This window comes from Catharus ustulatus, chromosome 4 (assembly GCF_009819885.2).
Source record: "Catharus ustulatus isolate bCatUst1 chromosome 4, bCatUst1.pri.v2, whole genome shotgun sequence".
Lineage (NCBI taxonomy): Eukaryota > Metazoa > Chordata > Aves > Passeriformes > Turdidae > Catharus > Catharus ustulatus.
This window is the reverse complement of record NC_046224.1, coordinates 14,110,901-14,126,912: the sequence shown is the minus strand read 5'-3', so window position 1 is coordinate 14,126,912 and position 16,012 is coordinate 14,110,901. Positions and strand designations below refer to the sequence as shown.

Below are 16,012 nucleotides of genomic sequence, written 5' to 3'. Positions count from 1 at the left end.
CTGGAAGGGACCTCTGGAGGTCACCTAGTCAAATATCCTGCTCAAAGCAGGCTTAATTAAATCAGGTTGCTCAGGGATTCATCTAGTTGATTCTCAACATCTCTGCACAAACTTAGCAGCTCTGCTAACAGGCAGAATTTTGAGATTCAGGTTTAACACAGCTGTGGAGAACCCGGACTGATTTGTGATCTAAGCTGGCATCTCTAGATGTCTCTGCATGATCATCTGTGGTTGTTCCCACTGAAAGCTAACAGTAGCTCAGAAAGTTCTGTTCCATGCTCCTTTGTTTTGTGCAGCATGAATATGTTAATGGAACATGCTGAACATGAGCAGCCAGTTTAACAGAAGGGATGGCATTGCCTATGCTTGCTGCATTCACACCTTAGGCTATGGTACCTCTGTGGCCTGGAGAATTCTGCTGACACAACGGACCTGGACAGGATGCATCAGTAAAGCCTGCTGATTGGAACTGAACCATACCTACATATCAGGTACTGATTTCAGGGATCATGAGAAATATTCATTTGATGGCTAATCTGCATCCATTTTAAACTGCTTCTAGGATCTTGTAATGGTTTAAAGTGGATGTGGCCACACTGTATCATCTGGGAACACAACCTGTAGCACCAAGGAAGCTGATCTTCCTTTGTCCCAGGAAACGTGCACCTAGATTTCATGTTAGTAAAAAAAAGTGTATGGCAAAGCTGACTCTCAAATCTGACCTAGTTATGCTGATAATAATGTAAACATATTTTTATGGTAAAAAAAAAATAAATTTTAACCTGTCCCTTTACCTACCAGACCTTTGTCCATCCCTCCATATGCATTTCTGAGTTCCCAATTTTTGATCTGACTGGACACCACACAAAGATGAGGTCTGTGTGCACAGGCATGAACCAGGCTTGTACAATGTGGTGTCTTGCACAGTGATCTTCTACTGATTACCAGAACACTGTAAAACTGCTGCTACATTTGTTCTCTCTTTTTAGTTGCAATGTATAATCTATCCCATTATAAGCCTGTTTCTTCAAGTCTTGAAAAAACTATAGAAACATCTGTGATAAGTTTTAAAGTCTTTCAGATACATTTCTAAATTTGTTTAATATCTACTTTGAGTGATAGGACTGATTCTGTCCTATACTCTGAATAGCCAAGCCTTCTCCAGAACTCAGAGGTCACAATTCCATTCTTTATTTTCTTTCTTTTTTGTCTCAGGCTGGGGTTTGGTGAGGAGGAGGAGGGATCATTTTTGGTGTGGCCTGAGGTGGTTTTTTCTTCCTATAAATACATTTCTCAGCTTCTTTGTTTTGACCCTCCTTCTGACAACATACACATATCTACTTTCAGCAAGGATTCCAAGTCCATAAACATAAACCAGATATTATTTATGATATAGACACTACAGAGAGATATGAGAGATATGTATGGGAAAGGCATCCGGAATATACACATGCTTGAAATGTTAGCCTGTCCCCAGCTTCACCTGGAAATGCAATGGGTAATTGTTTCAGGTACTAAGTGAATACCCACGGAGTAGTTAATAACTGCTTTCCCTCTAAATATGTCTCCAGGGCTTTCAAGTATTTCCTGTTAAGCCTCATGGTTCAGGCATGTTGTGAGGAGACTGTAAAGGTGACCATGGAGATGAGGGGAGAGCCAAGCACAGCATGCAGGAAGGAGAGTGTGGAGAGCAGCTCATATGGGTGGAGTAAGGGTGAGCAGAAAGAGTTCTGGTTCTTTCTTCTTCTTTGAATCACTTCCAGTTGTCTCATTATTTTACTTAGATCCCTCATTTCTTATATTCCTCCAAGTGGATTTCTGTGTTTCTCTGATTCAACCTGTCAGGCTGTGAGATATGAACTGAAATGGCAGCCAGAATTAAAAGAGAGCCAGAAGAGGTTGAAAATCAAGTAAAAAAAAGCACATGAGGAACAGGTGAATTAGGAAAAGCTGAGCAAGGCAGAAATACACTGGCAAGTCTAGCAACAGCAGCACTTACACTGCAAGGAGGTCAGGAATGAGCTTCCTGGGAATATAAAGCAACTAGACGAAGAGGGGTTAAGGCAACACAAGCAAGAACACAACTAGGGAGTTTTCAGGCAAAATACAGGGAAGATTAATTTTGGAGCAAATGAAGAGGTAAAATTAAAAAAGGGGAGGTGTAATTGTTTGGTTTCAAGATGATTTGCAACTTTATTTGGGTGCTTTGGAACAAAAAAAATTCACTTCTGAAAAAAATGTCTTCTGGATAATCAGATAAAGTGAAGAATATGATGAAGATGCAACATCTTTCAAGAGATTAAAGAATCCTGGTTCCAAGGAAAAGATCACCAGATGGGAGTATGATAGAGTGCATTGGTGTTAGGTTGGGATACAAACAGAAAAAACATAGGAATTGAGGATTATGAGGTGGGAGAGAGCAGAACTTGACACGCAAGCTTCCAGTTGCCTGTCCTCAGGAAAGTGAGAGATATCAACAGAGGCCATCTTCAGAGAAGTAATCTACTTACATAACAAAATGTGCAGGTTCAGGATGTTCAATTGTCTTCTATGCATTTAATTCTCAATTGACTTCCAGTCTGTCAACATGCAGAAAATGTTCTCTTACTTTTCAAACACATCAGAGGCTCAAGACATAATTTTCCCATTAATGGTTATTTCAGCCAGAGTAGTGGCTCTCCACTCTTTAGCCAACTCAGGAAAGCAGACGTTTTGCTACTATTGTGGTAATTACTCACCAAAAATGAAGCAGCCTAAGGAGAATTTTCATACACCTGATTCAACCTCAGTTTATGATTATTTATTATTGTTGTTTCATGAATTATAATACTGAAACTGTCATGTTTTATTTTCATTTGCTTTCTCTTTAAACATTACAGCTTCTCCATCCTCTGCCATGGTAATCTTTCCTGAAATATTAAACCAGTACCTTAGCATCCTACACCAGAAACTTATGCACCATTTCCTTCAATCTCTCAGCTAAAAACTCCCTCTGTACCATTTCTGAGTGGAAAGAACAAACTAAAAGTCATAGAGTACTACCCATGCTGCCTTAATCTCACCTAATGCAATCCCATTCTAGCTAGGTCAGTAGCCTATACAATTATGAAAAATAGTCCCAGGCAGGTATTTTTCTAGCACTGACTTGTAAACACATAACCCCCATTAGTCACTCCCTTGACAATTAAATTGAAGTGTTCGTTAACAAGAAGAGATTCCATCACACCTAGCTGTCTTTTGGGGATCCAGATTTAAGTAAAGAACAGCCTAAATATCTGGGTGAGTACACACAGAAGGCTGAATATGATGCTGTTGTCTGTGCTGAAAAGTCCTCCCATTACTCCAGCAGTTACACACTCAAGAGATGAAAGCATTTGCCAGAGAAGATAGAATCCTGAGAGTTTGTCTTTTATAACAAAGAATTTGAGCTCTTATTTTAGGACCATTGGGAATACAAAAGGCATTAAGTTAGCAGAGACTGTTCTGATACTTCCCATTCTCTCCACTCCATCGAGACAAATGTGAACTGAAGCAGACAGATGATTACAAGGACATGAATTCAAGAAAGCTCCAGAGGTACTTGAATGCTCCCTACATAAAGATCAAGTGATATCAGCAAGGCCACACAGAAACTCCAGAAAAGCCAGAGGTCTTAGTCCCACTCCAAAGTTCAATCATGGCAATTGTAAAACACAATGACTGTAAAAAACACGTTGTTGCTACTAGTTTTGCTCTTTAAGAAGTTACTTGGCTGCTTAAAAATATTACATTTTCTTCTGCCTTAAAAAATATGGAAGTCAGTGATAACAAGTTTTAATATTCATTGACCCAAACAAAAGTAGATGTTACCAGCAAGTATTTAGTGTTTTGTGATTTAAGATAATGTGTTGTGACATAGAACATTTGGTGTCTGCAAGAAATTATACCACTTATCCATACCAGATATGTATAACACTTGAATTTTAACAATTTCTTCCAAACTAATTTCTAGTGCCACTAAAGATGAAAAATGTGTTGAGGCCAATGAAGTCTTCCTTCTGTATTACTGGTTATTGGATGAGGGCCTGACCCCATGCAGCAATACTTTGTACCTCATGATACAGAATTTACTGCATATTACACATTTGTTATTGTAATTGCTCGGCCACCTAAGCTGTTTGGTAAATATACAAACCAGGCTGTGAATAGAAAAAGATGCAAATGCAACAAGAAAGAATGCTCTGGGAAAATATAGGTACACAAATTCTAAGGTTTCTATGTACACAGAGTGATACACCTCATTTAGTCAAGTGTTATATCTTCAAGAATTACTTTAACAGGCCTTTGCATGATGAAACATGAAATACTTTGCCTTTTATCAGCAAAAGGCATTTGATTATTTTTGCAAAAGTAACCTTGCATCTTAGCACACATGAAATATGTTCTATTGACTTTGAAAAAACAACCCACAGAAAAGTGTGCAACTAGCAGAAAAGGCTGGGCATGGGGTGAGAGCTGAGGTGGTGGAGTTTCACATGGAGATAGATGGGTTTTTACACAGAAGTTCCTCCATCCTTTGAACAAGAGGAGTGAGAATAATTCACTACTTCCTGACAGTGTGAAATTTTGTTTGTTTGTTTGAAGGACTTTGAGATCTTCAGCTGGGCTCTGGGGCTCTCTAGCAGACCAGAAGAGGAGTGTGGTATGTAAGGAGGGGCGTTTCACTCTCCACTTTTGTTTCAGAGTACTTAATTATTGGAAAATCATTATGATGATCATGATCTCACAAAAATCAATGACAAGCCTGATTTTGAAAGGAGCAATTTCAGTAGACCTGAACTTCAATAAAGTGGTACAAAGGCAAAAAATCCTAATCATGCAAAGGGATAGGCAATATTCATTGCTGGCCCTGTTCCTTTCTGTCTATGAGCTCTTTGACTGGAGAAAACCTTTAGAAACATCACACAGGGATAGGGTTAAATCCGTCTGGGTACAGACACAGAATTACTTTTTTACAGTTGCTGACTTTAGATTATGCTGATTTTATATAAGAACAAACATGAGTGGAAAAAATAATCCACTTATAATTGACATTATATCTGAGTAATGACTTGACTGAATCTGCCACCACATTAATACACAAAAGGCAGCAGGAAACCAGTGCAATATTCTAGATGTATACATTTCTTGCTTGTGGATTTGAGCATCAACATCATAGAACAGCCTGAGACCGTAAGAGTTTCCTTAATGAAACAGAAGATCCCACACAGTAAACCTAGTGTCCAATAAATGTTTTGACAGAGAACTGTGAAGCTGTAAAGGTAGGTGGATGAACGCACAGAGATTTTAAAAAGCCCTGCAGCCCAGACTGAGTTTAGTCACATAAAACCTGGCTGTTATAATATGAGCTATGTGGGTGATAACAAGGAAACAAGGCCAGGATGTGCCCCTTTGCTGTGTATGGCTCCCCTGACCATTGCAGGAGCTGAGGGAATATTGCCATCTAGTGCCACACAGAAATCCAGCTGTCTAAACAGAAAAGAGTAATTTAATTCATGCAGGCAATGGTTACAAAGCATCCTAAAACCCAGGGATATTATGTGTCAGGGATACCATTTTGGTCACTGTTTTTGCCAGGCTTGTTATTAAAAATGGTACATTTCCTCCTTTAAAAAAATGACTGTGATGTGGGAGCTGAGTCATAACACTTTGGAGGACAGACCTGTTCAGTTGTTCTGAGGATGTGAAAAAAGTGCAAAATATTTGCACAGCAGTTCAGCAAGTAGCTGCCAGAATGATGGGATGTTATTGAGAATGAGATTTATCTTGCCTGCCTTAAATTTACTAAAACATGGCCTGTATTTGTTGTATATGTTATGTATATGTTATTGTTCTCTGGTCACCCTAGGCTTCTTTTGGAAACAAAGAGGTGCTGCCAGGGCACAACTGGTGTGGCCAGCTTTAGCTATGTAATGCACTTCTGAAACATCTGTTTCTCTGCAGAGACAACAAGGGGGGTTTGGGATGTCTGGTTCTGATGTTTGCAGCCTTTGAACCTTCAGTGCCTGTCTCTCTGTACCATTTTTTAACCATTTTTTAAGATAGGCAATATAATTTTGAGGATCTGTTGGCAGAAAAAATACATACCACTTTTAGACTTCTAAATCCCATGATGTCAGTGGTGTGATTCTCATTCAGGTTGTGGGGACACATGTACTCACACAGGAGCTCCTGCTGGCCTGTGCCAGGGTGCTCTTGCTGCTGGGCAGGCACACTGGGCCATGACACATTTCATATTCACCTCTGTGCAGCAGCATTACGAAGTTCCTCCTGTTATCATGCCTGAAAGTGCCCTTAGGGGCGACAGAGCAGTTCAGTTCTCTTCAGCCAAAACCCTGCTGAGCCTGAGATGAGGGGGTTTTTAATCAGCACATATGTTTGAGATACTTTTAATGAGGCCATCAACTCACTTATCTACACTACCAAATACGTGCCAGATCATAACAATTTTCAGTCCTTGCCCATCTGGAGCAGATTCAAAACAGTGGTTGATTTTCAAAAGCAGTTTGAAAATCAAAATCAGTTAAGTAATCAAATCTTCCAAAGCTGCAAATAATGTCCAGATTTTAAAGCCAACAATACCATGTTTATAAATGTTGACTTAAAATTACTAAAATGTCCCACCAGTACCTCTGAGTTAATTGCCATGTTATTGCTTGTGGCTGTGACTTTCCCACTATTTCTGCCCCTTACACATGTAGAGGAAAGGATTAAATCACACAGAGAATCAGAGTCAATAATGTAAAAGAATATTGTTTTTCAACCTGAGAAAGTTTAAGACACTCACCACTCTTTTTCTTTCAAATAGCAGGAGTGCCAATTAAGCAAAAGGTTGCTAAATTGATTGGTTAATATTTTAAAAACACATCATTACATATAAATCCCTACATCAAATATAAATCCTTTCCTTTTCTACACTGATTTTAAATTTGCTGCAAAAAAAAAGTGTATCCAAAATTCCTCCAAATGAGGAATTGTTTAGATAATAAAATTACTCACAATAATAATAATAGTACTCACAATAATAATAATAGTACTCTATAAAGTTACTGACTTCAAACTCTGCCAGGATTTTTTGGGTTATTTTCTCTGCTTTTGCTCATTTGGCAAAGTTCTTAAACGTGGTATTAGAAAAGAAATAGGACACTCTCCTGAGTGTTCATAATGTGAATTAAAATTCAATCTAAAGAGGAACCTGAAAAGCAAGAGTTGTAGATTTATAAACACATTTTAAAGCACTTAGAAATGTGATTGTCCAAAGCCTTCACTCTTATCATCTCAGTTCCCCATAAATTAGTTTAGCTAAAGAAAATCTAAGCCAACAGTTTCTAGAAATAAATAGCAAGAAACTGGCAGCAAATTCTGGAACTTCCCCATACCTCTTGGTTCATGGGGGCACAGACTGACTTTTCAGGTGCAACACAAACCAAATTGATTTCCTCGAGCTTTTGCATGGAATGAAGCCTGATTCAGAAGTTTGGGTCTTCTAGGCAGGCAGGAAAGGATTACTAACATTAGCTCAATATCTTAAATGCTGTACTTCAGAGGCTGCATACTGCTGGATCCAGCACAGAGAGAAAGCTCTCATGGACTTCACTGGGATCTGGATCAGTCTTTTACAGTTTGAAAGAGCTGGGGAAGTGGCAGGAAAAATGGATGGTAGATTTTACCTGCTGGTACAAACTGCCAGGACTACGCTGATGTTTGCACAACATGAGCCTTTACACCAGGACATGCAATCTTATGAAGCTGTGATGTAAAATAGATTCACAAATTGTTTTCCTGTGCTAAGGAGCAGCAGCAAGATGACATGTCAAATCTCTTTAAGAATCAAGAGGTGAACACCCCAAAATGTTCACACACCCAGCAGTCCAGTTGGATGAAGTCTTAAAGCAAAGAAGGGTGATGTCCATTTCAATTGAACATCAGCACCTACTTACCTTTGGTTTCAATCAACATTAATGGCAAGCAGCAAGGCTTGCCTATTTTGCTTTACTGATATTTGCAAACATCTGAGACTATTTCCTTGAATAAAGCATTTTTCTGGGCATGGACATTTTTCTTGATGAAACCAGACTAAGCTGCAGAGTTCATTCAGTTGTGCCATATCAACCTGAGCTGTCTCAGGCTAATGCACCTGCACAAGTGCTGGTGTTGCTGCACAGGGAACAGGATCCATGAATTGAGGCTGGATAACTGAACATGATATGTACAGGAACAAATGGCCAGGAAATAGAGGTCTGGGGAAAAAAATCCTGTGGAGTACAGCCTGAAACATGTCCTTTGTTTATATTCAGAGATGTGGAGTAATGCTGGTCCAGTTTGTGGGACATACCTAGAATGGGTTTTAAAGGCTCTGAAGCCCCTAGTAGTGTTGTTGTTGCTGTTGGTTGTGACTACAGAAATTTAGCCTTCTGTTTAAAAAAAAAAAAAAAAAAGAGTGCTAAACATTATACTGCTAGCTTTTTTCTGTTGAATTAAATGCTCTGTGAAGTAGCAGAGGGACAGTCATCACATCCCAGCTAAATGGCTTGTTTGTAGTAAATTATTTTCTATTCTTAAAGAAAAAAAATTTAATCAAGTGTCAGAAACAAACTACATTTTGACAGATTAGCAGGATTGCTGCTGTTAAAATAAATTTGTTGCCAGATTTGTTTACAAAACTTATTTTTTCAGGGATGGGTGAACTTCCCGGAATTTGCCAGTCTTTTGAATAAATATTGTGGAGGATTTGTAAAATGAGAATTAATTAAAACTTTTCCTGTGAGTGCAAACCAGACATTTTGCTCAGTGTAAATAAATTGCTTGAAAGCTAAAGGGAAGATGTTGAGGGAGGTGGGTGGAGAGGCAAAGAAATTTGAGCACTGTCTTTCCTTTTCCAAACAAAATTTGGGGTATAACAACTATGACTAATACAGGAATTGTAATTTATATATTAGATTTGATATATCCATTTTTAACTTTCTTCGCAGTTCTGAACTGACCTCAAGGCATTTAACTTCAGCTTTCAAGCTCCTCAGAGATTTGTTTATTTTTCTACAAATCTTTTTGGTTTGGCTGCTTCTGTACAATACGTGGCAGATGTGCTCATTTCTGGATGTAGAGCTTTTCGATACTGGCTCCTATATATGATTTGTGTTGAATATACGATATGAATATATGATTTGTCTAAGAAGGCCTTTCAGTGTTAGCTCGGGTGGTATCACCAGCTCAGAGAAAGAGATAAGCTTACTGTCATCATCCACTCATTCTGCTGGGGAAAGGGAAAGAATCAGATAATGAATGCTTATCCTGGCCAGGGAGAAAACAAGGACAAGTATTTGCATTCCACTTTTTCATTCACTGCAAGTTGGTTTTATTGGTGGGATTTCAGGTGTTTTACTATTTTTGTAAGTGATTATGACAAAAATATTCTTCATCCATGAAACAGCAGACAGCAAACCTTCTACTCCGTCATGCACAAAGTCTAGGAAGTATCACTAAAGATCCTTAGAATGATTTTTCAGCCTTTGGAAAGGAAATCCAAAGACAAATTTCTAATAAAAATGCAAACATTCCCATTTAGACTAAGATTGTTTTGTTTTTTTTTCCTGGCAGAATGTCCCAAACTGGAGAAATTAGTCCTGGACAGATACCTTCAGCGCTACAATTTGGAATACATTGTTTCTGACAAAGCCAGGCACAGATACCAGCCTGGCAATGGACAGTCTGCAAACAGCAGAAACAACTCGAGGGACAGCCTCACTACCCAGGTGAATGAAGTACAAGGGCCATCAGTAAGTCCTACAAACAATTACAAAACAGTCCATGGATTTCACAGAACACACAGGATTTTAAACCATGCAGTAATCAGACAAACAGTCTTTGATTCTTTAGGCATCAAACCAGAAGGATTGATTCTTCCCAGACACCTTTCCCTAAACAATTTCCAGCTTTTAAAATTACCATGACTGGTCTTAAAGGTTTGATTAGTTAGAGCTACCACACACTGCTGCAGTACTAATTAAATTAAACTCCACTGGGTCCATCCTTCCAGAGCCTTGTGCATTTGAGCAGTGTTTCCCACGGTCATATGTATGAAGCTGCGTGTTGGCAGCATGGATAAGCATCTCTGCTTTAAAGACAGCCTCAAGCTTTTGCTTAAAGAGGCTAACACTGCCACTAACAACTAGGAAATCCTGGCAGATAGTCCACATGAATATCTCTTTCTATATTTGCACAATGTCAAGCACACTATCAGCACTGAATAAATAATAATCATAGAAACCTGGAGTCAGCCAGGAAATAGCTGTGAATGAGACATTCATATTTTAAAACCTGAAACTGCAATATTATCTTGTTATGATTCTGGGAAAACTATTCTTTTCCTTTTCCCCTCTTGTTTTCTTTTCCTAAAAAAAGAAGAAATGCTAACACTGCGGCTAAAGGTGCTAAAAAAACCCAACTTTATTTGGTCCTGTATTACAGAATTAAACATCTGAAGTGTTCTGCCTGTTAAATACACAAAATCCCATTAAAGAGCAAAATGGAGAACAGTGTTGATTTTAAATCCACAGAATTTATTTCTAAGTGAAAAAAAAAATAGAGGTGGAATACAACTGCATTACACGAGAGAAAAAGGAAGAGTAGCTGAAAAACAGTTTCACAAGACAATCTTGCTTTTGATAATGTCTTGGCAAAGCTGATTTTTTCCCTAAATTTAATTGAAACTCTCTGTTTAAAAGGATTTATATTAGTCACAAATCTTTAAAACGATGAGCAAAATTCATGAGGAATTCAGACTCCATTTCTATAGAAATAATGAAGGGCAACTCCCTGTAATAAAACTAGTTGTAATTGGTAACTCATATTTAATTCAGACTCTTGACAAACATTCAGGATTATTCCTTCTCCACAAAAGAATCATTTATTTCTCCTTTTCTGTTCAATTGAAGGGCTCCTATGGCAGACTAAGCATGTTTCAAGACTGTTATTTTTATGGTTACACATGAGAAGAAACAGATTCTTACTTTAAAATCTGGTTTTATAATTGCTGACAGGGAAACACACACAGGGGTTTTTTTGCATATATTGGTCACCTTGAACAGAAATACAAAAAGATGTGAGATCTGAGGGCTGTCTCAGTATAATCAAATTGCAATTAAGTTAGTCCAGAAGCATTTGTCAGAAGATATAATGGCAAGGATTATAAAGGAGAAGAATAAACTGAAAACACAGAATGCCAAAAATCACCATCTGCTGAGATGATGGGAGTATCATGCTCAAAGCTGTTAAGGTGTTACTAGAGCTGTTGTCTGTTACAACATTAAACAGTTAATTGCAGTTCATGGGTTTTAAGTAAAAGGACTGGGGACTGCTTTTTACCATAGCAACCACAAAAAAGAAATCTCTTCCAGCATGTGTGCAACACACGCCAACAAAAAAGCAAAGAAAATAAATATATTTGGAATTCAGCATTTAAACTATAATTATTTGGAGAAATTCCTCTTTCCAAATTTACATTCAGAGCATCCTGGAGAGAATTAGATGCTCATTCCAAATTTACCAAATGTCTTTCCTGAGGGACATGAAGATGTATAACATTCTGTATCTCTTCCCACAAACAACTGTTAGGATGACTCTTAGGTAAACAGAGCAGGGAAGTGAAAGGATACAAGAAAGGAAAACTTTATCATCTCACTAATGTGCTGCAGGCAGGGCATGGGTATAAATGCACCTGTCAGGATCACATGTGTACCATCACTTACCTTCTGCCACTCCAGCCATTTCTGCTGTGTGCTGAGGTCAGCCTACTTGCGATCTTCGAGCATGAGAAACATGTTATGGTGACAACACTTCTGATTGTTTAATCCCAGGTCAGGTCAAGTTTGAGAGAAGGACAGGACAAAAGGAAAGTCACAGTTACATCATCATCATGCCTTAAATACTAACACATAATATTTTGGTGCCAATGGAACTTCTTATCCACGTTACATTTTGAAATAAAATGTTGATGAATTCAACCATCTTTCCAGACATGGCTCCATTTTGATGGAATAGTTATTTTGAGACATTTTTCTGAAGCCTTTGCAAAGTCCAGACAGTTGCAGAGGCAGCAGATCAGAGAGGCACCCCAGCAAACTACCTGGAGCAGTGACCTAAAAGGTGAGCCAGGTAGGTGAAAAGCAATGAGCAGCTAGAAACAGGGAGGTCCTGCTGGCTGCTATCCCTAGAGGATGTCCTGAGGGCAGAAGAAAATAGGAAGGACTGCATTTCACTAGCCCTGAACTAACTAAAGGTTTGAATATGGAAATGTTTTTAAAACATCTATTGTAGCTGCTGAAAACAATTATGTCTGTGGCATCTGCCAACTCTCATAATTATCTGCTGTTGTTTTAAAAATGTGTATGGGAAATTTTGCAAAATCTAGGACCAATAATCCCATGGCTGACACAGCATGCTCTTAGACTCTTACACCACAAATGTAGTGTGAGAACAGAACAGAACAGTTGGCTACATTAAGATTCAGATTGACAAAGACAGACTGAGGGGGTTTTGTCAGATGATGTAAAAATTTCCATAGGCAAAAACATTAAACCCTGAGTAAATGGAGGAATTCACCCACATATGAGCACTTTCAGAACCCAGAGATGCCATTCAAGTTTTCCCTCTACAAATCCAGAAGACACAAGTTCATGGCTCAATGCACTTGTACGTTCTCTATACAAGACCATTTCTGACCCCTCCAATGTAGACTTACCTCTCAACTTCAACTCCTATTGTACTGCTATTATATATTGTGTTTATCAAGGCATTCTTGTTAGGTCTTGTCACCACCAAAACTCACTCTGTTTTCATACAACCTCCAACACTATTCTTTTTAAGAGTACAACATAAGTTTTGCTCCATTGGTTACAAACAGCTTTAGAAGTATTCAGAAGTGCCCAACTCTACTGTGACATGAACACATAATTTAATAAAATGCCACTAATTATGCTACTAACAGATTCCAGTGAGTTGTATCAATTGTGCTAATTACAATGATGTGTGAGGGTACAGAACAAAGGCTCCACTTCTCCTATAAACAAAAAAGTGGACCCTTCTTTTTATAGAGAACTGACAGTCAATATATGCTTGGACAAATAATCTACTGCAAAAATTTTCAGCACACTATACATAAAGAATTCCCATTTTGCCAGCTTTTCTATATCACAGTTCACAATTGTAATATTTTGAAGTCACCAGTAGCTGCAGTGCCAATACTCTTCTAAGTGCCGAAGGAAAAACAGGCATTGTATTATCAGATTACTACAGAAACCTTGAATTAATATGAATGCAAGTAAAATTGTAAGAGCTCAGATCTAATATACAGAGAAAAAGTTTCCAATTCCATACAAGGAGGAGTTCATGCTTAGTTAATGGTTTGAATTTGAGTATTTTCAAATCACATATTATTATTGTTATATATTATTCGGAGAATTAAACACAGACAGGGAATCCACAGATGTCTCCTAAAGAAAAAGCACTTTTTTATCTGTCAATTAGAAGATTTGGGAAACAACAGCCAGTTCTGTTTATAATCTTGGATCAAATGGGCATCCAAAGTTGAAATACAAGAGTCTTAAATGCTAATTTTGTAATGATCTTTAATTAATTTTTTCCCCCTAAACCACTTCACTTTTCATTGGTCTTGTAACTTTTGCATATACCAGACGTCACATGCTGAGTATCTACAAAACAAGATTTGATTCAATGCACAGATCTGTACCACTGGATGTTATTAGCCAGTTAAAATGTTTGATGGCCATAGATGTACAAAGATTCTCTTAATCTGAGCCTGCAAGGTTGCAGTCTTAGCTCATAGGCTTTTCAGAAGTATACACCCTTGATAAGTAACATGGCATATTTTTAATGATGTCTGAACTTTTGTCTTCTTTACCAGCTATGGTTTCCATTTACACCCAAAGTATTATTAGTACCATGCTTTTACTTGGATTGTTTAAAGGAAATAGTGCCTCAGGAACACTCACCAAAACACAGCAAAGAACAATGTATTTTTATCACTAAGAGGAGGATTTATTTTAAAAATTCACTTGATCTGTAACTGAGGTCCGTCCACATCAGGTCTCTGCAATCACATTGCCTTTGTAAAAGGTCAGATGAAGTCTGATGACAGAAGTTCAGGGTGGCCCATGAGAGGTTTACACATGTAAGTCAATGCTGAAACAGAAGTTCAGGGTGGCCCATGAGAGGTTTACACATGTAAGTCAATGCTGAAACATCACACATAGTTTTTACGTTTTGGTAAAACTGCATTTAGTAGTCAAACACATCACTAACTATACCCCAATTCCTGCTAAGGTGTTTGAGATCCATTTTTACTGAGTGCAGAACTTGCAGTGCTACATTTGACTCTGAAGTCTGCAGTGCTGAAGATTCTACATGTGACTCTTCGGGCTGTAATGGGAATCTTACTAGGACAAAGCTCCTTGCAAAGTTAGCACAACGATGCAAAGAGCTACAAGAGAATTCCCTGTATAATAGATGAGACACAATTGATTTCTGGCACTCCACTTCCAGCCTCAGCCAGAAATACAAGATGAACAGGCTTGCTTTCTTCTGTGATTTCAACATGTCTGCTTCCTGTACAAGCTGGAAGTAGGACATACCATAACAACTGTCAAAACATTTCAGAACCTCGAGCAAGATGTGATTGGATCCAGCTTCTAGAAGCAGAGAGGGCTCAGGGGCCTCATTTCCACTGATCCAGGGACCAAGTGTGACCTTACCAAAGGTGTAGCAGTGTGACTCTCACTCAAACCTCTTTTCTGGCTGACCCCAAACTTTCACAGCCAGGCTGAAGGACACCCAAGTAACTCCCAAACACTGAGGGACATCCCTCCCAGGCAGAAATCTTCTGGCAGCCTGTGGTTTCCTCCCCTCACTCACACATGGCACCTGACCTGGCAGAGATGAGTCCCTGTTTACAGTGGGGATCAGCAGGCTGCTGAGAGAGGGGGACAGCCAGGGCACCAGCACTTGTGGAAAATGATGGGAGAGGAGGCAGAACCCTGTGCTGAGGCCAAGGAGCTCCAGCCAGGGCCAGGGGAAAGCTGAGAAGGACTGCTGGCTTCCCAGGGAGAAGCAAAGGACAGCTGGCTGCTGAGAGGAGGGGAGAAGGAAAGGGGACATGGCCCAAAAGAGGAGGAATCATTTAGAGAGGAAAAGAGAGCAACTCCAAACAGCTTTGTGATGGAAGAGGCAGCTCACTGGTGAGAGGGGGAGAGGTGACTCAGGACTGGGAAAGAAAGGAGAGGAAAGTCTCCTAACTGTGAAGCAGGGGATAAAAACCAAGGCAGTGTACATTAAAATACATGGTCACCTCTGGTGAGGCAGCTGGACTCACGTGGGAGGGTGGGGTGAGAGAGCTGAGAGTGCAAAACAGGCCCCAAATTGGTGTTTTGAAAACACACCAAGCAGGGTTAGGGTAAAGGGGCAGAAAAGTGGGAATAAAATTCAGAAATGGGAAGCATTTGGGAGAAGGAGGGATAGAAACAGGACAAATATGGCATCTATGTTAAGAAGGAACAGGAGAAAGTTGGCTACAATGCAATGAGGGAAAGGCAGAAATCTGCTGTTGTGTGCTGCCAACACATGCAAACATACTGGTGAATGGAAAGTTATAATATACATTATTCATTAGGGTAAAGTTAATTTTTAATGAAAGAATATTTCTATGCCTACCTCACGAGAAATGTGTGAAGATCTTTGGGGACTCCTGTTTTGTGGATTTGGTTATTCACACGGGCATTGTGGGAGGGCAAAGCACAGAAAAGCAGCACGCTATCTGAAAGCAGACTTCATACTGAGGCAAGGTAACTCGCCATTCCCAAGAGGTTTTATATCTCAAAATCTAAAGAATTTTGCTCTGTCTTTCAAAAATGCAGGGAACTCCTACAGGTTCCTTCCTTTCTGTCCCAACTGGATAGTTAAG

The 16,012-nt window shown here is 39.1% G+C and overlaps 1 protein-coding gene across 1 annotated transcript in view; it reads right to left on the bottom strand.

The window, feature by feature from the left end:
- Positions 1-11,805, bottom strand: part of CDHR3 (cadherin related family member 3) — a 47,113-nt gene extending 35,308 nt beyond the window's left edge. Inside the window, exon 1 of the mRNA XM_033057571.1 lies at positions 11,787-11,805. Coding sequence (XP_032913462.1) covers positions 11,787-11,805 — 19 coding nt within the window. The remainder of the gene's footprint in view (positions 1-11,786) is intronic.
- Positions 11,806-16,012: the final 4,207 nt, after the last annotated feature.